The sequence below is a fragment of the Clytia hemisphaerica genome, unplaced genomic scaffold (assembly GCF_902728285.1).
Source record: "Clytia hemisphaerica strain Z4C2 unplaced genomic scaffold, Clytia hemisphaerica genome assembly, whole genome shotgun sequence".
Taxonomy (NCBI): domain Eukaryota; kingdom Metazoa; phylum Cnidaria; class Hydrozoa; order Leptothecata; family Clytiidae; genus Clytia; species Clytia hemisphaerica.
The window spans coordinates 522,458-546,152 of NW_027104328.1; the positions used below are offsets into that span (position 1 = coordinate 522,458).

The window sequence follows — 23,695 nt, forward strand, 5'->3', positions numbered from 1 at the left end:
GGGTGGTGTTTAGTTTTGAATCTCAAAAATGTTAGGACCAAGTATTACATTTGGGGAAGAGGAGGGTATATCACTCATAGTACCTTGTACTGAATTTTGGTATCTGATAGGAAAAATAGGCAAACGGGTAAAAAATTTACCATAAGGCGAAAATAAAAAAAATGTAGTGTTCCCGAAAACTGACCGGGTGAAAAAGTAACTGCAGATTTCTTATCAGGCTTATACAAAAAACATTAAAGTGACCTGATTTTATTAGTTGTAGACAAAACACGTTTCTCAATAATTGTACTACATCGCTGTGCTTCATGGTTTTATGAGCACTCCATTCAGTTTGTTCCAGTTCATGCAGACAAGATAGCAATTTTGGAATATTCTGAAATCAGTTTTAAAATTTAAATTTTTTAAAGGATCGAGATAACTCCAAGTATGAAAGAATGAAGATTTTAATTGCAAGATGGCGTTTTAAGATGTTGGTTTTGGCTGTGATATGAAATCTCTCTAATACTCACATATTTGTGTAACGTCAAAGAACACTTCATTTCCTTTAATATTTCCGTGGGGCATATGATTGCTTTTGTTTCTAAAAGTGAATTACACAGAAGTAGTCTGTTTCAATCGCCATATTTGTTTACAAATTCTATCATGCAATTTGTATGAGGTCATAATGCGCGCTGATTGGTTAATTCTTCATACGTCTACAAATTATCCAATCAGTGTGTTGGTTACAAATTTATCACGATTTTGAATAGTTGTCATGATGCTTGTTGATTGGTCTTTTTTTATTTACGAGTTCGGATTAGCCAATCAGATTTAACCTAATTTGTAATTCGAACTGGCATTCCGTATTACGGATAGATTTATTTATGTTTATTTAATTACAAAATGCACTGAAATTAAATACTTTTTAACTTAATATTAATTATTGTCTTACATTTAAATTAAATAGAATGCTAAGGTAGGGTTATTTCCAAGTTTAATTACAACTTTAATTACATCTCTACTTTTCCATTATGCTACAGGAAAGTGCATAGTTGTCGAAACATTTTCTTAATATCCAAATAAACCTTAATCACAATGAAGAGAGAAAGAGAGAAAACTTCTTCACCTTTATGCCACCCAGCGCTAGATAATTGAGACATCAATTTTGATTACAATTTTTTTCTACTTTAAAATATAGACATAAAGATTCTTTCTAGACAAAAAAGGTTTTATTTCTAAAAAATAGCTTTGAATGCTCCTTACCGTTTGATTCTTGAAAAGCAGTCTTGTTGAAATGTAGTACTTTGAAAAATCCAAAAATTGAAAGAACCTTGATTTTTGTCTGTGTTGGTCTCCTTTGAAAATCGAACTTCTTGTCACTTTTGATCGAACCTTCAAAAAATAATCATTATTCTTCCTTACCATATGACGTTAATCGGACGGACAGAAAGGAAAACCTTGCATTGCATTTATAATAACTAAAATTAAATAGCTAAAATATTGAAATTTATCTTTTTATCATTGTAATTTTTTTTCACCATAGGAAATCGGAAAAAAGAACTAGTCCTTTCATTTCCAGTCCTTTTGAAGCCATTGCATTTATGAGTTGTATCAATAATGAAAGTTAAAATTAAATAGCTGAAATATTGAAATTAAATAGCTTTTAAGAGTGAAATTTATCTTTTTATCATTGTAATTTTTTTTCACTATATAAGGAAATTGGACAAAAGAACTCGCCCTTTCATTCCCAGTCCTTTTGAATCATTGAGTTTAAGAGTTGTATCAATAATAAAAGTTATAATTTATCTTTTTTTAACGTTGTAATTATTCTTTCTATCTTTAATTATTCTTTTTTGATTAATCATTATTTAAGCATATTTATATAGAAAATTAAACCAAATTAAATATTTTAAATAGATTTTATTGTCAAATAATTTGACTTGTATTGTAATAGTTTGAAAAGATAAATAAAGCGAAAAACAAAAGTGCTTCATTTCAATTTGTGGAAGGCAGCGGTATGAAGGGTGGGAGAGACCTCTTCTTTTCTCAGCATATTATCTCAATAATAGTTACCGGTTTTCGTTTACTTGAAAGTTTACTTATTGAGTTGGTTATTATTTTTCTATTACTGTTCATTCGGTTATGCATTCTTTCATTTCATCGTATAATCTTCTAATTTTATATTTTACTTGGACCATCTCAAGTCAATGTCGCCTAAGAAAAAGTTATTTTTTTTAGGAAAAAGTGGAAAAATTACATTATTGGCCATAAAATCTTCATCTTTTATCTAAAAACTAACCTCACATTCTTAATCATATCTTCTGCTAGCATGTGTATTAAGTTAAAGGACAAAAATAAAATCATACTATAAGCTTAGATCGAAAAGGTTTTTATGAAATTGACAATCTTTGCTCTAAGTTAGGGTTAAAAATTGAGGTTAAAATTAAAACTATGTTAAGGAATGTGAGAAATTTGCTTTTCTAATTGATCTAAATAGTTCTATTTGATCCTAATGGAACAAAATAACTTTTTAAAAGCTTTCATAAAGTAACTAAGCCAAAAATAATATAAAATAGACCAAAAAGGTTCTTAAAATAACCTGAAAAAGTAGGATGTTTTGACTCATTAAGCAAAACCTTCATTTCTGGCTAGAAATGCTATACACAGGTTGAAATAGAAATTGTCAGAATGAAGAACAAATTGAAACAAACGAATGGAAGAAAGGGTTAGCTATTTGAGGTTAACACTCATTGAAATCAGCTGAGCTAGAAATGCTATTCATCTAAGGTTCACCTAAGAATCTAAAGAAAATTCATATATTAACAGATAAAATTTTTTCTACCTTACCTTGTTCCTCAACCATTGAATAATGGATCCCACTACTTTCCCTTTCTATGTAGATTATTCAAAAGCTTAAAATCAACCCCTTTCTCAGGTACTTGTATCTCTCAAATTAATGTACCAGTTAACCTCACTTTTTATACCAAAATAAAATTGTTCATTTAGTTGTTTTTGATAATAGGCCACTGTGTGTCTGCTATCCAAAATTAGACTGAAATGTCATTGTCAAACTCACAAATTGGATGTTTTTCTGAAATAACCTCAAATTTTACACCTACTTGAAATATAACCTCGTTTTCCCAGCCTCACTTTGTTGCCCAATCATTTATTTTGCTTTGACCTCACATTTCATACCAATTTTAGCCTCTCTTTAAAGGACCATTACGTTAACCTCAGAGCCAGTTAACCTCATATTCTTAACCCTACTTTGACCAATAATATAATTCAACACTTAACCTCTATAATGTATATATCATTGTGATCCTGAATGAATTTTGAGTTAGCATGTAAAGTAGCAAATAAAAATAAGTTAACCTCATTTATTTATCCTTTGTTAAAGTCAAAAAAGTTATTTTGAAAAAGTTAGGCCATTTTTGGGGGTTTTGACATGAGATTGTTCACTTTCTACAACCACATTTTGGATTTTTTTCACAGCGGGAGGGGGCAGTTGTTTCTGAGGACAGTAGAATGGGATCATTTTCATGAAAATGATGAATGAAAATCCTACAAAATGTGATTTTCATTCATCAAGCTACATTGCGCGTCACCTGCCGCGGCTCGAAACACCGACCATCTAGTTGCAAAACTGCAGCCTTATGTATGTATGTATGTAATAGTTTATTTCAAGTTGACGAACAGGTAGCAACAAAGGCTAATAAAAGTCAACGCTACTTTACAATTTGTAAGGTGATTACAAAAAGCCAACACCTTCAATATAGGTTCGGCAGTTTCTACACGGGCATGATGTAGGCCTCCATTGCTTAATCTTTTCCTTAAAAATACTAAGATCAACTATATCTCTATACTCATCCGGAATTAATTCCCAAACTTTTGGCCCTAAAAATGAAAGTGACTCTGAACCGTGAAAAACAGAGTTTATTTCTCTTGATCTGAAGTAAGGCGTTTTGCGATTTACTTTGATATTTTCATCATGTTTGAAAATTTCTTTAGTTAGATCTGATATGTTATTTTTACATTTGAAAAGTTCTATTGCTAACAACTGAAGATTTTTATGGTGGAATTTGATGGCACCGTCTTTCTCTAAAAGCTGCTCAAAAGTAGATGTATGATCAGAATACACTATCCTCAAACATCTTTCGTGGAGGTGATTTATTTTTTGATCTAGCCTGCGAACATGAAACATCCAGACAAGCGAACAATAATTGAATTGACTTCGAAAGAAGGCATTCATGAGCCTTTGTTTTTTCTTTTGATTTATGTACGGTGCTACCCTCGCAAGTGCACTGATTTTCTGGCTAGCTTTCTTATAAATCATGTTAATGTGTGGCTCAAAAGTCAGACAGTTGTCAAAAGTTAATCCTAGGATCTTGCCTGAGTTGCTGTTAAAGATGCGTTCATTCTGTATAGTAATGAAGATTTCTTTGCTGGTATTGTTAGCTATCAACTTAGACTTGTCTGCATTTCCTTTCATTTGATTTTGGGTTATCCATTCAAAGATGATAGCAGCTCCATTCGAGAGCTCCTCACCAACCTGTTCCCAAGAGTCAGCTATCACAAAAGGTGTTGTATCGTCTGCATAATTCAGTACATTTCTATTTTCAAGAAAGTAGAACAAATCTCTCATGTAGATGTTAAATAGTAGCGGCCCTAGAATGGATCCTTGGGGAACACCTACTTTAACATTATGCCAGGTACTGTAATGGTCGCCAATTTTCGTTCTTTGCTTTCTATCTGATAGATAGGCTGCTATGAGACCTAAGGCACTCCTTGAAAATCCGTATGCTTCAAGTTTAGCAATCAATAGTTCGTGCGAGATGCAGTCGAAAGCTTTTGATAAGTCAATGAGTAGCGCTGCAAACTTTTTCTTTTCATCTGTAGCTTTCTTCCAAATTTCAGTCATGACTAAAAGTGGAGTTTGTGTACTCATTCCTTTTCTATATCCAAATTGTCTATTGCTCAAAATGTTGTTAAAGTAGGTTGAGACTTGGGTATGTATGACTTTTTCATAAATTTTTGACAGAACTGGGAGAATACTCACCGGTCTGAAGTTGCCCTTGTCATTCTTTGAACCTTTTCTCTTATACACAGGTGTTATATCAGCAAGTTTCAATTCTTTTGGAAAAGAGTTTGACTCGAATGACGCATTTATTTCTGAGCACAAAAACTCGGAAAAAATATCACAATTATCCTTTATGATTTTCACTGGAATATCTGAGCTTGGCTGTGATTTTCCTTGAACTAAGTCCTTGATAATTTTCCCTACTTCCTCTTTCGTTGTTGGTATAAAAGAAAATTTTATTTAGATACTCAGTTTTCTTGATTTCAGTGACACTTGGGTGTTGTCTATATTTCTGAATACAAATTTCAGTATGATTATTTGTTTCGTCAAATGCAACATAGGGAGGCTCAGGCAAGTCTAGTTTTGATATTATTTGGCCATAATAGTCATTGAATATTTGAGCTATCTGTTTCTCGTCATTTATGATCTTTTCTTTATCCACTAAGGTATAACTCTTATTGTTTGAACCTTTATTTGAAAACAATGGTTGTACAGTTTTCCAAAACTTTTTGTTATCAGTTATGTTGGAATCTTTAAGGTTGGCAAAGTAGTCTTTCTTAGTCCTCCTCAATAGCGATAAGCAAAAAATTTTTTGTCTGTTGTATTTTGTTTTGTTTTCGTGTGTTTTATTCTTATAGTACAGGTTCTTGAGTTTGGATCTTATCATGATGGCTTTTCTCATATCTCTATTTATAAAAGGCATATTATTACCACTAACCGTTTTATATTTAAAAGGAGCTTGTTTGTCTAGTTCTTCTATGATACATTTTATTTTTGATTCAAATTCACTGTTATCACTAATGATGATCAGATCTAGTTTCATGCGAAAAGTATCACTGTTGAATGTCCTGTAAGATCGGTATCTGATTGTTTTCGGTGGCAATTTCTTAAAGTTTTCATTTAGGATTATCAGAGTCATCTTGTGAAAGTCCGATATTCCAGTGATAATAATAGTGTAAGCAGTTTTCTGAAAATGATTTGGCTTATTTGTAAGCATATGGTCTGTAAAATCTTCTTAAGTCTTAATAGTTCTGGATCATGAGTATCAGTAAAAACGTAGAAACATTGAAGATTTTAGATATAAACTTTATACGTCTTTCCGCTACTGAATATATGTTAGAATGAATATAAAAACTATGTACAGAACGCAATCTAAAAAACGTGTATAAGTCACGTGATTGCGCACGCGTCGTTTCTCTATCCCTAGACCTCTCACTATTTTCCACACTCCCCCGCGAGAAAAATGAAAAATTTTATTTTGTATTTTTGAGTCTACGTAAAACTCCTTCAATTGCCGCTCTTCTGGTCGGTCTACTCCTTGTGCTTTCAACGTGCTTATCTACTTTCGGTTTCTCCTTCAATGTCGGTTCTGCTTCATCTCCCTCTATCTCCAATTTTATCAGTTTTTGCACAGGTCGGTGAACGGATGTTGAATGTCCTTGTTTTGATGTCGTTTTAATCTTTGCTCCTCTGATTTTGCCATCCCGACCTTTCACCAATTCCTCAACTATTCCGGTTCTCCACTCTGCTCTTGGTACCATCTTTTCTCCTTTAATTAAAATAACCTCTCCAACGCGCAACTTTACATCATTATCCGTATTCTTTCTATAAATGTTATTTTGCCTCAATTCTCGAAGGTAAACTTTCTCAAATCTATTTTGGAAATGTGACAGAATGATTTTTATGTGTCTCATTCTCTTTGTACAGTCGTCATTATTGTCTAAAAACAAAACTTCAGCATTACCGTGTTGCTTGTGAAAGATATTCTTCCCAAAAATTAAATGGTTTGGTGTGATAGTCTCATCGATGTCATCTTCGTTTACGTAACATAGTGGTCTGCTGTTAATAAACGCCTCAATCTGACATAAGATCGTCTGCAATTCTTCTAGTGTTACTAAGGATTTACCTAATGTTTTCTTTAAAGATACTTTCACGCTGCGCACAAGACGCTCGTACATTCCACCCCACCAGGGGGAAGAAGGTAAAATAAATTGTTGTTCAATGTCCTGTTGGCTGAAAAAAAGTTTAACTTCTTTCGATTTGAAAGTTTTGAAATTGTCGTGAATAACCACACAAGGTACACCTCGGCGTGACGAAAATCTTTTAAAACGAATGAAAGCAGAATTTTTCATGTCTGGACAAACCTCTAGATGGATAGCACGAGTTCCGGCACATGTTAGGAGTAGAATGTAGACCTTCTGAGTCTCTTTCTTATCTTCACTTGTACATAAAGGGTCCAGCGTAGTCCAATCCTGTGGCATTGAAAGCATTAAAACTTAAACGAAAATCTGGCAAGTCAGGACTAGCTGGTGGTGATATTGTCTTTCCTTGATAACGTTTGCATAAGGTACACTTATATAGTAAATTTTTGACTGTCTTCCTTCCTCTGACAATCCAATAATTAGTTCGTAAATGGGCCAGTGTTGATTCCACGCCGTGATGGAATACTTTCTCGTGTGTCTCCTTTATAAGTAGTTCCGTAAATACACTGTCTGTTCTGAGTATGAGTGGATGCTTTTCTTGGTATTGTAATGTTGAATTTCCGAATCGTCCGCGTAGTCGTAAAAGTCCTTTCTGATCTTCAAACAAGTTTAACGATGATTTCAATTTTTGGTAGTCCTCTTGTCCCTTCAGTTGATGTTGTTCGTTTGCAATAATCAGTTCCATGGTGTCTTTTCGTTCTTCAGTTGAAAGAGTGTCCAATGATAATGGTTTTCCTTTCTTCTTCTTCCTCAAATTCTCAATAAATCGTCTGACGTAGCTTAGTATACTTATAAGCTTCTCGAGTGAGCCGAAACGTTCGTACTCAATGATGGCGTGTAAGTTGGTAGCAGGTATTTTCGTCATTGTCAAAGTCGTTGTCACGTTATTGTCAGTTTCCGTTAAGTCGATACTCTCTTTCATTATGTCATCGTAAAGTTCACAAGAAGACAGATTCGTAATGATGTCATCAAAAGAATCGGAAGTAGAAAGATTCGCTTGAAAGTCAGAAGAGCTTAAGAAAGAAGGACCCTTAAACCAACGATCTTGAAGCAATCCGTCAAAACCACTCAGTTTCCTCGTAGGAATATCCGCTGGGTTCTCATCACCTGCTACATGCGACCAACCTCCTCGATCAACGACTTGCCGAATCTTCACCACTCGATTTTCAACCCAGCCTTTCCAAGCTTTCTCCTTTCCCTTTATCCAACTCCGAGCTACTTCTGAATCCGTCCAACAATGTATTCGCTGTAGATCGACACTTTTCAAGAATGCACGTTCAATATCTCTCACCAATCTAGATAAAAGAAGACAACTCAAAAGCTCAAGACGTGGAATCGTAACAACTTTGATCGGAGCAACCTTCGTTTTCGATGCTAATAAAGACGTCTTCAAATCAGACCCCATCAGCACTCTCAAATACACAACTGCGCAATAAACTTCCGACGAACTATCACAAAACCCATGTAACTCACATCCTCTAATCAAATCTGCTGGAACCAAAACAAACCTCTCCACCGTTACTTTACCCACACTTGCAACAACATCGACAAACCGAAACCAAGCCTCCCTTATTTCCTCCGAAACCTCGCAATCCCATTCCAAACTATCTTTGCAGAGTAGTTGGAAAATGGTTTTCATCCACGCCGTGATGGGTGAAATCAACCCTAAAGGATCGTAAAGAGAAGCTGAAACACTCAAAATATTCCTTTTCGTCAATACGGTACTTCGACATTTCACAACGAACTCACTTAGACACACTACTAACGAGTCTGTTTCCTTATCCCAGTCCATCCCCAAAACTTTGTTGGAAGAAACGGTCTTTTGACCAAGCTGAGATTTGCAAAATGATTCGTCGACTCCGTCACATTTCGGTTCAATTACTACCTGTTCATCAAAAAACTTCTGCAGCTCCCTGTCATTCGACTTCCACTTCCTCAGATCCAATCCCGCCGTAGCCATTAACCGTAGCGTTAACCGCCTTTCCATAAAACTCTTTACCTTCTGCCACGTTTTCACAACCACTAGCCTCATCATCCACGTACAAAGCGTTCAGAAATTTTTTCACAAAGAAAATGTCTTTTTCTTTCTCCACATGCTGCTTGATCGTTGCATTCAACAAAAATGGCGAACTAGTAAGCCCAAAAACAACTCTTCGAAAACGAAAAATCTCAACTTCATTATCCGAAGAATACCACAAGAACCGCAGAAAATCTCTATGCTCAGGATGAATACCAACATTCAGAAAAGCCTGTTTGATATCCGCTGTAATCGCAATTCTATTTAACCTGAATCTCAACAGAATATCGAAGATCTTTGCAAGCATGTTAGGACCAGGATACAAACACTCATTCAGGGAGGGCCCGTTAACCCCACACGACGCGTCGAACACAATTCTAATCTTGGTTGTCTCTCTATTCTCTTTCACGACTGCCCTATGTGGAAGATAATGAACCTTGCCTCTGTCCTTTGCAATCTCCTCCTCTGGAACCTTTTCTATGATGGAATCCTTCTCATAATCCTTGATAATCTGGTCATAATCGTTCAAAATCCCACTCGCCTTTAGTCTCTTTCTCACATTCTCAAGTCTCCGTTTGGAGACACTGAAATTGTCTGGTAACTCGTCGTGGTTTGGCTTGAAAGGAAGCTTACTTACATACCGTTTACCGTCGTGATAAATCTCCTTTTCAAATTTGCTGACGACATCAATCTCTTCACAACCGTCCTCGCCTACCTCACCAACCTTGTCCACTTCCCAAAACTTCTTCAAATCTTCTTTCAAAGTGTCTCTTTCACAATCTTCCGCCAAACAACGCAACAGGTGAGTTTCCACCAAAGAACAATTTTGGACCGTTCCAAACTTGTTCCCCAATGGACCACTCAACACCCAGCCAAGACAAGACTCACTGGCCACTGGACCACTGCAACCCTTCTTATACTTACCGGTGAAAAACTCGTGATAAAAATCTGAACCGATCAAGATTTCAACCTCCGCATGACCTTCATTCGAATCCGCTAACGTCAATCCCCCGAGATGCTCAAAACCTCAAAATTCCGACCTGCATAATCAACATCCTGCTTCGCAATGGGACTGCAAACAATGGGTACACAGAGAGCTTCGCAATCTATATATCCCTTTCCAACCTTACGTTTCACTTTAAACCGAACCACTTTCAACTTCTTAACCTTTGCCTCTTCACTTCCAAATGTCTTGATCATAACTCTCTCCGTTCGAACCGTCTTCAACTTCAATCTTTGAACCACATCCTCTGAGGCATAAGTCCTTTGACTACCCGTATCAAACAAAAGCCTTGTATCGGTAGAGGTGATCTCACCACAAACTGAAGCCTTGGCTGTTTGTAACAAGATACCTCCCTTTGTTTGAATATGGGAGCCAACAGTTTCCTCTACCTCAGGATCCTCCTTTTCTTTTTCCTTTTGTTCATCTTTCTTGCCAGGATTTGCAAAACACAAACTAACATGGTGTCTTCCTTTACATTTCCTACATGCATAGCTTGAGCTGCATTCCTTAGCGAGATGATCTGAACCTAGACAAATGAAACACCGACCTTTCCTAATTACAATACCTTTCCGCGCTCTTGGATTTGTAATTGTCCTGCATTGAGAAGACGAATGTCCCTTAGTGCAGTACAAGCAACGTAATTGAGATTGAGACTGGCCCTGAACGTACATACCACTCGTCGTGTACGGTGAATGACGTTCCTTTTCTTTCTTTACTCCCTCGCCACTAGTCTTTGATACTACACAGTTCTCGTAGGCTCTAAGCTCCTCATTGAAATGCTGCATCATGCTGTCTAAATCCCAAACCTGTGATCCAAACTTCCTGGAAATCGTCAACAAAGATCATCAGGAAGCCTCTCTTTCAAAATCGGGATCAAAAGACTTCCGTAAGCTGCAGTCTCCATCTTCAAAGCCTTCAAATTTCTAAGACAATTCTCAACATCATTATACAACTTTCTAAGATTCTTCAAATCGTCTCTACCCCTAACCTTGTTCATCTTTAACAACGCTTCCATATGTGCCGAAATTAGAATCTGTTCGTTTCCATACCTGTCTTTCAATATCTGGATAGCTTCTTGATAATTCTCACTATTCAAAGTTAAGCCTGAGACTGATCTTAAAGCCTCGCCACTCAAAAATCTCTTCAAGTAATTGAACCTGTCAATATCTGTTAAACTTTCATTTTCATGAATTGCAACATTGTACTGGTCCCAAAATCCTTGCCAAAGAAGAGGGTCTCCCTTGAAACTGGGAAGCTCCATCTTTGGCAACCTGCATGTCTGTCTGTTGCTGGATGAAGCTATGGATGAGACTGAGCTTGAAACAGGGCTGTCTTTTAAAACTAACTCTTGCATCTTAATGTCAATACTTGCCTCTAAGTCATTGGCTGACTGAACATAAGTGAAAGACTCAACTATGTCCTCGCCAATCTTATCTGCTTCTAAACCTTTGATGACATCCTCGTTTGCTGATTCGAGCTGTTTTACAACTTCTTGAACTGTTCTCTTGAAACCAACTAGCCTTGACCGTTGAATGTCTTCTCCTGTTAGATAATCTTGTGCTGACTTTACCGTTGTAGTCAAAACTAACCTCAAACCCTCTCTCTTGCCAATTTTCTTATTTAGGGCGGTTGCCATGATAAAAACTAATCTGCCAATCAGAAAAGAAAGAAAGGTTTGAACGAATCAAAAGAAGTTATTTATTAAATTTACCAATATAAACCAAGTTCTACCCTTCTCACGAACAATAGAGAGAAACCTTTAAACAAAGAAAAATATCCTGTTAAACCGGTTTTAAACCTTTGAAAAACTGGAAACAGACCCGCTTTCGTAAATTAAATAACAAGGCGTATCTATTCAAATATACGCAAACCTCCTTTTATTCTAAATTAATAGAACAATGCACCCAACTGTGCTATAACAATAGAAAATAACCGTGATGTGAAAACTTTAAAATTTGTGGAAAACAGAATCGCTGTAAGAGAGAAAATGTGAGTTTGAGTGAAATAAAATTTCAGAAAAATTTGAAAGAAGAAATCCTTAAATTTTTCAAAACGTCCTCTTGGAGAAAAGTCCTCAGAAAAAAAACTACGTCACAACTCTCAAAAAATTTTCAAAATTTTAGTCTAAAATTTCTGTTCCGTCAAGAAAAAAACTTGTCAAAAATTTATGTATTGAACTTCGAGAAGTAGATAAAAAAGATACTTCAAATTAGAAAAAACAACTGTCTTTACCGCTGACAGTAACCGCACTTTATTTGCTCAAAATATCGTAGGGGAGATAAACTTGCCTATATTAAATCCCAAAACTTCTTACCGCTAAGAAGTCTCAAATTTCAAAGGAATAGCCCTAATACTGAATCAAAACATTGCTAAACCGTATCGAAAAAATCCAGAAAAAATCCGCCAAAAACATCCAAAACTATCCATAAAAAAGAAAACAAAGGAAAAATAGCAAAGAAGAAAGATATCGGTGTGAAAAAAATCAAATAGATTTGTAAATTCGTCACAAAATTTAGATGATACGTAAATTTGTATATACCGTGCTGCTCTCTTACTTCATTTTGTACAGTTGAACGACTCGAATGCTGACTTCTCTGCTGTCCCTCATCTGGGCGCCATGTAAAATCTTCTTAAGTCTTAATAGTTCTGGATCATGAGTATCAGTAAAAACGTAGAAACATTGAAGATTTTAGATATAAACTTTATACGTCTTTCCGCTACTGAATATATGTTAGAATGAATATAAAAACTATGTACAGAACGCAATCTAAAAAACGTGTATAAGTCACGTGATTGCGCACGCGTCGTTTCTCTATCCCTAGACCTCTCACTATTTTCCACATGGTCAATGCAAGTTGGCCTATCAGGATTTTTAAAACAGGTTGGTGAGTTAATCATAGCTTTGAGATTCAACCCCTCACAAAAATCAACCAAAGGCTGATTCTCACTACATCATACCTGTGCATGTTGTCTTCTTGCTGCTCCTGTCCGACTCGCTGTTCCTGTACGTCTCGTTGTTCATGTCCGTCTTGTTGTTCATGTCCGTCTTGTTGGTGAATCAATGTGATGTCAAAGTTTGTGCTTGCTTTGTCATTGGTTTGTGGTATGTTATCAGTTGTTGGTGATGTTTTGTGTTCGGGTAATGTATCGTCTATTTTTGTTGTTTCTTTATTTTTATCTAATTGTTTGTTTGCAGTAACAGATATTACTGACGTTGGCTTTTTGGAAACTTCTTGATGTAGTATCCGTTTTTTGAATCACCTCGGACTCTATGTGCTACTGCAGATGATTCGGAGTTGAGATGTTTTGCTTTTTCCGTCCATTCTTTAAGGACAGACCTTTCTGTTGGTGTTAGGTCTTCCGTTATGCTGATTCCTTTATATTCCTCGTTATCTTTCAGTGCGGATAGGTTGCGCAGAACTGTCATCTTTTCTTTTTCTGTACCAAGCACAACTTTAATTGGTCGTTTTTTATCGTTGGCTTGACTACCGATTCTTGAGATGGCTCTCATGTTTGGTTTTGGTATTTTGATCGTTTCAATTAGGGTATCAACAAAGGCTCTGTCAGTGATTTCTGTTTGTTCAGGTGTATTTTCAGTTACTCCATGAATGATGATGTTTTTCGATCGATTATCATGATCTCGCTTCTCTTTCATTTCCTCATACCTAGCTTCTTTAACGATTGTTTTTAAGCCATTCGGAGTGGAGGCTTTGGTAGCACTAGCATAGGTTTTGACTTCAGTCACCTTATCCTCTACTTTCGTTAGTGATGACTGGATTTCTTGAAGGATCGAAGTTTTGATACTTTCTCCTAGGGTGTCGATTTGTTCTTTAATTTTTTTTTCGAAGTCATCTACAGTGTACGAATCGTTTTCTAGGCTCTTATTCTTTGTTTTAAGAGTTTTCACTTTCTTTTGGTATTCTTTGATCGATTGATCACGCTCGTGTATGATATTTTTCAAATTTTCTTGGTCGCTCTCCATACATAACGATTCTATATTTTTTGAGATGTCTACACAGTTTGAGCAGATGAAGGTTGCTTTGTTGCGTTTCAGGGTTTGATTGTTTAAGTGTATTTGGACTTGGTATGCTGGTAGTTTAGAGCATTTGAAATGAACTAAACGAGAACATTTTAACATGGAACATTTAAGGGTGTTTGCTTCGTCTGGAACGAAGCAATTTGCAGTTGTACACTTTGGTGGAGTCTCTGTTGATGTTATGTCAATGGATGATATATCACTGGGTGGATCCTCATCCATTGTTGGTGATTTTGGTGGCGGAAGATGATGGTAGTGTTTGTGGGAGCTTAATTTTTTAGTAAAAATACCAGATTTTTGGTAAATTTTTGTGTTTTTTATCCACTAGACTACCGCATCTGGGATTTTTCTTTGCTTTTGAAAAATTTATATTTGATATTCATGACGCCATGAATACGAAAAAACAAGTTCTGTATAACAGATTACGTCATGAATATCAAGAATTTTAAGCAAGCGATCTATAAATTTAGCGATCAGAATTTTGATTGATTCTTGCAGAATGATTACGTAATCTGCCCAAATGTGGTGCGCGCGAGAATACCACCACTAGTTAATTTTCCTGAAAATAGACTCAACGGAAGGTGCTGTGTGAGTGAGTTAGAAATCAAAACTTAAAAATCGTTATGATATGATTTCAAAATGATCTAACAGATATTTCATTTTTCAAACGTTTCTTATTGTTAGATTTACAGTATTTATTATTAAATTTATTATTAATTTTTAATTTACTTCCTTTGATTTTAAAGAACTTTGTGCTCAAAAACGTTATCATCCAGTGAGATCACTTCAACTCGAATGGGGCTCATACCGTGGGCTCGTCAAGAAATTGACTTTATTAAAAAATCCTCTCAAATTATTTTGCCTTTTTTCTTTCTTTTCAAAGCATTTTTTAAATCAAGTATTACTGTGGGTGCAATATTTGCAAAGGATATGGAGTGGTTACATCAAAGTTCATGGTAAAGAAACACATTCGTACTTATGGTGAATACAATGAAAATCGTAAGTGCCATTTTCACCATTGGGATTATTACTTTCGATCCTTCATTCTTACTTATCAAAAAGGTAATGAATCAACGGATCCTGCACTAATGTACTTCCCAGTTTTCTCAAAGGTAACGAATCGAGTGGGAACTGAACCCACGACCTCTCGCTTGCCGGGCGATTGCTCTCCCAACTGCGCTCTCGGTTCGTTGCTATTACGCTAGTTCGTAATAGACGAGGGGAGCGACGTGTTCACCATCCGGTACCTGAATTCTACGAATCAATGGAATTGCCACTAACTGAGACACAGCTAGTGTCCAATCTCCAACCAACCCGCTAACTTTGAGAGAGCTGTTAAGATATGAACATTGGGGAGAGGCATTAGCCCAACGGAGCCGCGATTTCGGACAACTAGTCCATCAACAGTCACTGTGTGAAATCAAGTGCGTATTACTTAAAGGTAATGAATCAACGAATAAAAAAGGGATTCGGCAGAAAAATACATAAATTTATCATCTCGGAGCATTTTTGGCTATAGCATGAGCAGTGTGTAATTCCTACAGTCTACCAAGGTGCTTGTCTGTGGGGGGCGGACGGCATTTCGGAATTGCGGAAATCAACCCCTTTTTCTTCGGGATTTCGGAAATCAGTCAAAATTATCCTTCGGTATATTTGCTTCGGAATTTCGGTATTAGCGAGGTTAAGTATTTCGGAAATCACAAACTCCGTACGCCCCCGTGTCTGGTTGCAACTTCCTTGTGTGGCTTAAATGTATTTTAGATATGATAAATCTAGAGGGAGAAGGTCTCTTCCTATGCATAAATTCTATCCTGGACAAAAAGAAATAAATGAAATATCTTTTAGAAAATAATAATAGCAGGATTTTTGAGGGTGGTGAGGATGTTGTAATGGATGACAAAAAGAATACGACCACGACTACGACCACGACCGCGACCACGAAATGGAAACTGACGGAGAAGAAACCAACGAATCGTTGAAATCGGCATTAGAGGAATCATCAGACTTCGACTCCGATGAATCAAGTACATGGGGAAAAGAGAATCCAAGTTTGAAAAGTTGAAAAGTTTTAACTTTCAGAAAAAAAGGCAAAAAGGCCAATATTTTTAATCTTTGAATGTGAATTCATTTGTAAGTATAATGTTTAATTTTATAATGTTAGAATGTTTTTATTTTATTCAAAATTCCGAGTGTTGTGTTTGGAAATTCCAAATCGTACATTGTGTACACTGAAAATGAAAGATCTTTAGTTAGTCAAAAGAAAAATGCATCGATGCATCTTAGCATAGTAGAATTTCATCCTAACAAATTGAAAGATCTAACAAGTAAAAGTAACATTTGGTTGAGTATTAAGTACTTTTTATGCTCTTGGCTTCGTCCCTTGTGGTTTTGTTTACATCACACAGATAATTTACTTGTGAATAGCAAAAAAAAAATGTTACAAGATTAAGTTCTCACCTGACTTAGAGTAAGCAAATTCGAATTAAAAAGTGAAATCGAAATTTTCTTTTTCTACCAAAGAAATCCGAGTGAGCTAACTCGAAAATCTTTTTTTGAAAATAAAAAATCGAGTTAGAGTCGAGTGACGTTATTATTTGCACTTTTATGACGTCATAATTTTGCTAACTCGAAGTTTTCTAAGTCAAAGATTCCGGGCCTCTATGTTGCAATCCTTTTCATTATTTGTTCCGAAATATGGAAGCAGAGGAATTGCTGGACCCGAACAGTGAACTTCATTTATATGCACTCCATTATACATTTTTATTCCAAGGATCAAAAAATTATTGAATGATTTTTCATTGAGCTAGAACAATCACCCATGGCGAACTGAGAAAAATCAAACCCCCATTCAACTCTGGAGTAAAGGCTTTTTCGAAACAGAAAGTTTGATTCACGAAACTGAGATAAACTTTGAAGAATATGGTGTTGATGAGTATGGGCCAGAGTCAGAAATTCAAATAAACAATGATGTCCAGATTCCCGAAATTGAAACTGAATTGACTAATGAGGAAGAGCAGTACATTGTTGAGAACTTCGATCCATTAGAGAATGATGGAAATTATAGTATAGATTTGTATAATCGTTTAGTAAACACTTATCTAACTTAGAGTAATATTTTGTGCATTATTTGCTTTTTTGTTTGCTTGTAGTGAAAAAAATTTTTTAACTACCTTAAGGGAACTTATTTGGGCGGGAACTAATTTTGCTGAGCGTCAAAAATTTTTAATTTTGACGTGAACTTATTTGGTGATTGATGATTTTTTTTTAAATTTTGGCAGGAACTAATTTTGGCGAATGACAGCGAAAATCTGTTCTATTTTGCCTTATTGTAGGCTTTTTTTGTGAACTCAAGAAGTTATTTAGGCAAAATACTAAAACATTTGATTTTGGCGAGAAGTACTAATAGTTCCTGCCAAAATAAGTTCCCTGAGGGTATTACTTTATTCTATTGTTCTCTGCATGCAAGAGAGAGGGGTTCCAATATTTGGAAAAACTTTTGTTTATGTACTATAAGGATGACCCCTATCAGAACTAAACGATTTCATTTCCGCTTGTCACCCATGGACATGAATCAAATACCATGGATAATCGTCAGGTCTATCCCCTAGAGAGTCTTGCTTTGCCAGCCGGATTGCAATTTCTTAGGCCTTTTTCATCTTTTCAGTACGCCAGAATTAAAGAAAATGAAAGAAATCGCAAACAAACTGGGTGATTTAAATTTGTCTCACTTCCTATAAATAGCAAAACTTAAGGCATTACACATTTTTTATAAGCATCTCGACCTTTTTAAGCCTGAGTACTCTGTCTCAAAAAGATTTTCAGCCCTGACATGAAAAAAAGTTTGTTAAAGAAGGAAAATAAAGCGGAAAAATGACAAAATTTGTTTGTTTTACAACTTGTCCTTCAATTTATGATCTAAACAGACATTTTTGTTATTTCATTATTCGCCATATTTTATCCGACCATTGCAATACTTCACAAAATCACTTGGCTTTGGAAATTTAAAGGCATGCTAAAAAATCTTAAAACATGAAATATATCTATATCTATAAAATCATAAAATCGTGAATTAGGCGCTGCCAAAACCATGGGACTATTTTATTGCTCTGTACATGACGTCTAACATTTCATGGGGTGACGAAACATGCTGCTTTAAAGATGGCTCACATAGAGAAGAAATAGGGAGACATTTGCGGTTAGGACCGCACTCTTTCTCTGGTTTAAATCTAATTTTTATGATCGCATGGAAGCCACGAGCAGGAACCGAAGGGCAACCAGTTATAAACTGAAGCACATGACTTAACTAGATCGGACTTTTTTCTAAAGAAGAATAATAAATACATGAGCCATATCCTGTTGCATGATGGCAGTATTAGATTCATTCAGTCTGAACATAGCACTCCAAAGGCATGTTATGTGAGTAATGGAAAGCGAGCTTAAAAAATTTCACCCTGACCATGCGTTAATATTAAGAGTATGAGAGACTAATTGGATGATGATAACATTAGGACTTACTATCGTTTTGACAGGTGTCCAAAAAACTTTCGAAAAACATTGCCGTATCAATTTCCTTTTCTCTCAAGTTTGAACCTTCATCTCCTTTGAAAACTGTCTCTGATAAATTGTGAAAGTCCTCAACAGATAGCTCTGATGCAACAGTGAAGCACTTTTTGAATGACTTTGGATTTCGGCAGGTACAAAATGCATAAAACATAATGCATATTGCATAATGTACAATAATATTATGTAATTTACAAAGCAATTTTATATTTTCTAAAACTCTCCTTTGTAGAGGCTAAAACCGTGAAACCCTCTATAGAAGAGTTTCTTTTCTTAAGTAAACATTCCAATCAGAGGGATTTCCCGAGACATGATATTTACTTTTCGAATCCGAACGAAAGAGAAAACATTCGAATCATAACAACAGAAAGGATTTTCCCTCGGCATGAGTAATAAGAAAATGCAACAGATCAGAAAGATTTCCCCCTTTCTTTCTTTCTCAAAAAAGGTATATAAATACACAAACATTCGAATGTAAAAAGATTGGAAGTCTATTTTCTTTGATCTAGTTTTTCGCATGAAGCTCTTTGATTTATATATATATATATTCTGTATATTGGCTGGATATTGGCTTATCTAACAAAAAGCATTCACATGGTTGATGCTTTGTAAGAGGGAAAACCCGTCGAAATTTATTAGCAATATTGTTCGTTCGAAAAGAGAAAACCCAGAATAAAGATCTTACTACAAAATTTACGTTTTCGAGTTAGAAAAGTAATATACAGAGGAGATATTTTCGTGTTTTTTCTACACTATACTACGTTCTGTAAAATACAACTATGAAAACCAAAATTATAGCCTCTAAAATTGACATTTATCAAATATTATGCATTATGCAATATGTATTATGTTTTATGCATTTTGAACCTGCCGCTTTAGATTTGCTCTTATCAAGCTGACAAGGTTTCTTACATCCAGACCTTTCATTAATTGTTGAAGTGGGGGGAGAACAGGTTCAAATTCTTCCTTAAAATTAATAGCCCTGAAAAATGAAACCAATGAAAGAATGAAGAATACCAATAGTCAGGGAGCAGAGCGCCAAAAAAAGACAAGTGTCAAATGTCACCTGTCTCACCTGTCACTCCCTGTCAGCATTTGTTGACATACAAATATGTCACTCCAAAACATGTCATATTATATACCATTGGAAAGATAATTGAAAACTGAACAACCTTTTTGCTTACACAAATTTCTGAAAATGTACTCAATGAGAGTAAAAAGCCAAACAAATCCGAAAAATGACGTCATCATTTTTGGTAAAATTTTGTCAAAATTGAAAGTGTTTCAAACCCTGACATATCCATATATATAGTCAAAGAAGTATTGAACCTTCAACTATCCAAAAAATGTAATAAACAAAAACAGACAAAACAATATCAACCAGAGGACACAACAACACAACATGCTCAGGATGAATATTCATTAAATGGAAAACAGGTATGTGATATCAAATAATGACAAAAGATCTAAACTATTTGTACATAATTCTGATGGAACAGAAAAACAGAAATGGGACAATGGTGTATTCTTCGGAAGTATCTCAAAAGCAAAAATGCACAGCATGATCTAAATCGACCAAAAGGAAAGAATCAACTCAATGTAAGAAAAAGTAAAAATAAACACAAATAAAAGTGACACAATATGAATCAATTAAATATATTCAAAGAAAACACAAACTCTATGCATTACATACATGCTTTTTTATAGGAATACAAGGTTGAAATTTGGCCAATGAGCAGATTAAGAATTTAAGGCTAAAATTTTGGAAATTGTTAGTAAATTTATAATTTTATAAATAGAACATTGTAATAACATTTAAGCCTGAAACTTAACTAAGAACAGCCTGGCCTGAGCAAAACGTTACTGGTTCTTAAAGGGTTTTTGAGACACAAAATGGCAACAATCATGCAGAGCATATTTTTACAGGGTTTGTACTTTTGTGCAGCTGAATAAAAATTATGTTTTACATATAGCCTGAAATGCCTTAAGATTAACTAAATCAGAATCAAAGTTTCAAAAAATGATCAGATATTTTAAGAATTAAGGGGGGTTCATTGAACTTCAAGAGGATTTTGAAAGTTTTTGCCTATTTAAGGAATTTTTGCGAAGCGAATATACATGAGCGAAGCAGTTTTGCTATCGTGTATATGTACCTTTAAATCTCACCTACGCTGGGGAGCGCAACTGAAAAATTACTTTATATATCCAATCTTTCAAACGCAGAAATGATTAAGAAAGCCGTCCGCCCTTCCTTAGATCAAACCTAGAATCGCGGCGGAGAGACCTGGAATTACGGATGTTTAAATTCGTTTTTTTCAAAAAGTGTCGCCTCATGCCTTTAGATATACCAATTCTTAAAAGCTACGGAGATAATACACGTAGTTACCGCTACTAGATAAGCCTTCTTTTTATCTCCTTAAGGTTTAAATTAGGAAATCTAAAGAAGAGATCGGAAAATCAGCGCGGGTCTAAAGTTTTTTTCATGTGAAGAAAAAAGCAAGCGAAGCGAGCCGAAAAAAGAGCTGGGGGTCTGGGGGGAGCTCTAAGCCCCCCAGCGAGGGTTCTAGGGTGCGGAGCCCCCTAAGAAAATTTTTGACCATTTAAAACGCCCGGAAATGGCTTAAAACTGGATGAAATTTAGAAACTACGTCGTACAGCCTAACGTCATGATATTTCTCGTTTTTCAACCTAAATAAGTTTAAAAATGAAACAACTCCTTCTTTATGTACATTATTAAAACGTGTGTGAATATATTATTTTAGAATATACCTTATTTTTTGTGCGTTTCAAGTATTTATCAAAAGTTGCATTTTAATTCAAAATAATCAGGGAAAGTTATGAATTATCATCGTCTAAATTTTTATTTGAAAATATAGACTGTTAAAAGGTGTCAAACGCTTCGATAATATTTGACCTCAGTCATTATAGCTCTAGAAAGTTTTCAGTAAAACGTTATTTTGTTCATATGTAGCAAGCATAGCATCAATCATCGTCGAGTAAATGCGACATTTTCATCCGCTTAGGATATTTGATTGCAAGTCTGTTTATAATTTCATCGATGTCGATATCCATTTCTTTATTCATATGCAATAACACCAAACCAACCAATCTGTCCTGAAAGATAAATAAAGATAAAAATTCAACCACTGGCAGAACTAATCAAATGGAACTAATATATGCAACACACTTCGACTTTTGGTTTTCTTATTTTTCTTATTTTCAAATTTTCCAGATTTTCTGATGTATCAAATTTCAAATAATTTGAAAAAGCTTAGAATTTTCTTTACCTGACCACAGGAATTCCTCAAGTAATTTTTTACTCGTTTTAACGTGGATATACTTCTTTCGCACGAGCACGTGGTGACAGGTACAACAGCCAATATGATAAGAGTTTGGTATATGTTAGGAAACATGGTTGTAAGCATTGTTTTCATTGTTCCTTCAATTGTGGATGGTAAAGTATCATCCTGACTTCCCTTCAACCATGTCGTTTCCCAACGATGGATTTCCGATTCCGCAGTGCTTAAGTCAGGCATATCCTTTTTGTACTTCATCATAAATTTTCTAAGATGAAGCTTCCAGTCTGTTTTGACTGCCATTACGGATGGAATGCAATAGAAGCCATCGATTACACCAATAGAGTTTGCGTCAAACCTCTCTCGTAAATCATTTATAACCTGAAAACAATAAAGGTGATAGATATTATTAATCATATACTCCCCTAACTCCCCTAACATAATCATATTCACCTCTACAAACGGGAATAATTGCTAAATTTGGAAAATACAAATTTGTTGTTAGGAGAGGAGAATTCAACCATTCTATAATCAGGCAATTTTCATTTTCTTTGAAACCAAATAGCTAAATCAATGAAATACCTCGTTTAGGCATCTAATGGTGATTGTTCTCCTGAAGTATTCTTCTTCGGTGTTGGAAGGTGTACTATCTCGATTCATGCTAACACCACAAACAACACGAGGACACTTCGGATTGATTCCAATCTTTGCAGCCAGCTCGACAGCTTCGGTATACCATTTTTTATGGTATTTGTTGACATTAAGTTTGACTCCTTCTAAAGTTTCGAGGACATTAGTTATTTCTAAATAAGCCTCGACGATGGACAACGAAGTAGCTGTTAGGAGAGAAAAAAGAAAGGATGAAAAAATTAGCAACTAGTAGTTATTTCGAGAACTTGGAAATGAATGGAATTTGATTACTACTATAGCATAAGTTCTCACCCCCTTTTATAAGGGTAGCAACTTCCCAAAATTACCAAAGAGGTAGGGGGTTGAAAATTTTCGCTAGAGGGAGGGAAAAACTGCGAAGAAAGGGAGAGGGTAGCAACCCCCTCCGAACTTTGCTATTACCATACAATAACCAAAGTTTAACGACGTGCCCCATACTTTTAGCAAATAATCGTTTTTACATAAACATACTAGTAGTTACCTTGCAAACCAGTCGTGATTGAATCGATGTAGAAGAATATGTTTTTCGTAATGACAAGGGCAACAAGCCAAGCAAAAGTCTCCATCTTCGCCCGGCAACCGTTTGCTTTAGTTTGTGTTTTTGCGTCCCATTTTACACCTTGAAACGTAGCACCCGATTTTGAAATTTCAGAAAAAGTTTTGTGCACTTGAAGATAGCTTTCAACGATGCGGTTGATACCAAGAATCCGTGCTACCCATCTTAAATAGAATAAACATGATAGATTTTTAAAGTTGCATGCAATTTGAGACTATTCATTCATTCTGTCAACTATCAAATATTGATGCAAACATATTTTTCGAAAGACCACAAAGGTTGCCGTATAAAAAAAGAAAGGTTGATAGGCTTCTGTTACTGCCATTTTGGCAGTAGAATTGAATTATTTTGATAACTGTTTTGTGTTAATTTATTATGAGACTTTCATTGGTAATTATCTGTGTTTTGTAACTATCGTTTAGGGAATTATTATTTATTGTCATTATGTTAGTATATTAATTGTTTGTCTCGTGGGAGTTCTGTATTGTTCTCGCGTGTCATAAATGTTTGTAACTTG

General features: G+C 35.4%; 2 protein-coding genes across 2 annotated transcripts; both read right to left on the minus strand.

Annotated features, from left to right (window-relative positions):
* Nucleotides 1-6,312: 6,312 nt before the first annotated feature.
* On the minus strand, nt 6,313-14,319 carry LOC136817731 (uncharacterized). Its single transcript, XM_067074046.1, has 8 exons — nt 13,323-14,319; nt 13,020-13,239; nt 11,111-11,710; nt 10,735-10,883; nt 10,189-10,587; nt 9,041-10,054; nt 7,508-8,706; nt 6,313-7,311 (listed from the first exon to the last, which is right to left on the minus strand). Exons 1-8 carry the CDS (start codon nt 14,317-14,319, stop codon nt 6,313-6,315), a joined length of 5,577 nt encoding a protein of 1,858 aa, XP_066930147.1.
* Nucleotides 14,320-21,432: 7,113 nt separating this feature from the next.
* LOC136817705 (52 kDa repressor of the inhibitor of the protein kinase-like) lies at nt 21,433-22,734 on the minus strand. The gene is made up of 3 exons (XM_067074027.1): nt 22,536-22,734; nt 21,945-22,334; nt 21,433-21,771 (listed from the first exon to the last, which is right to left on the minus strand). Exons 1-3 carry the CDS (start codon nt 22,611-22,613, stop codon nt 21,640-21,642), a joined length of 600 nt encoding a protein of 199 aa, XP_066930128.1. The 5' UTR covers nt 22,614-22,734; the 3' UTR covers nt 21,433-21,639.
* Nucleotides 22,735-23,695: the final 961 nt, after the last annotated feature.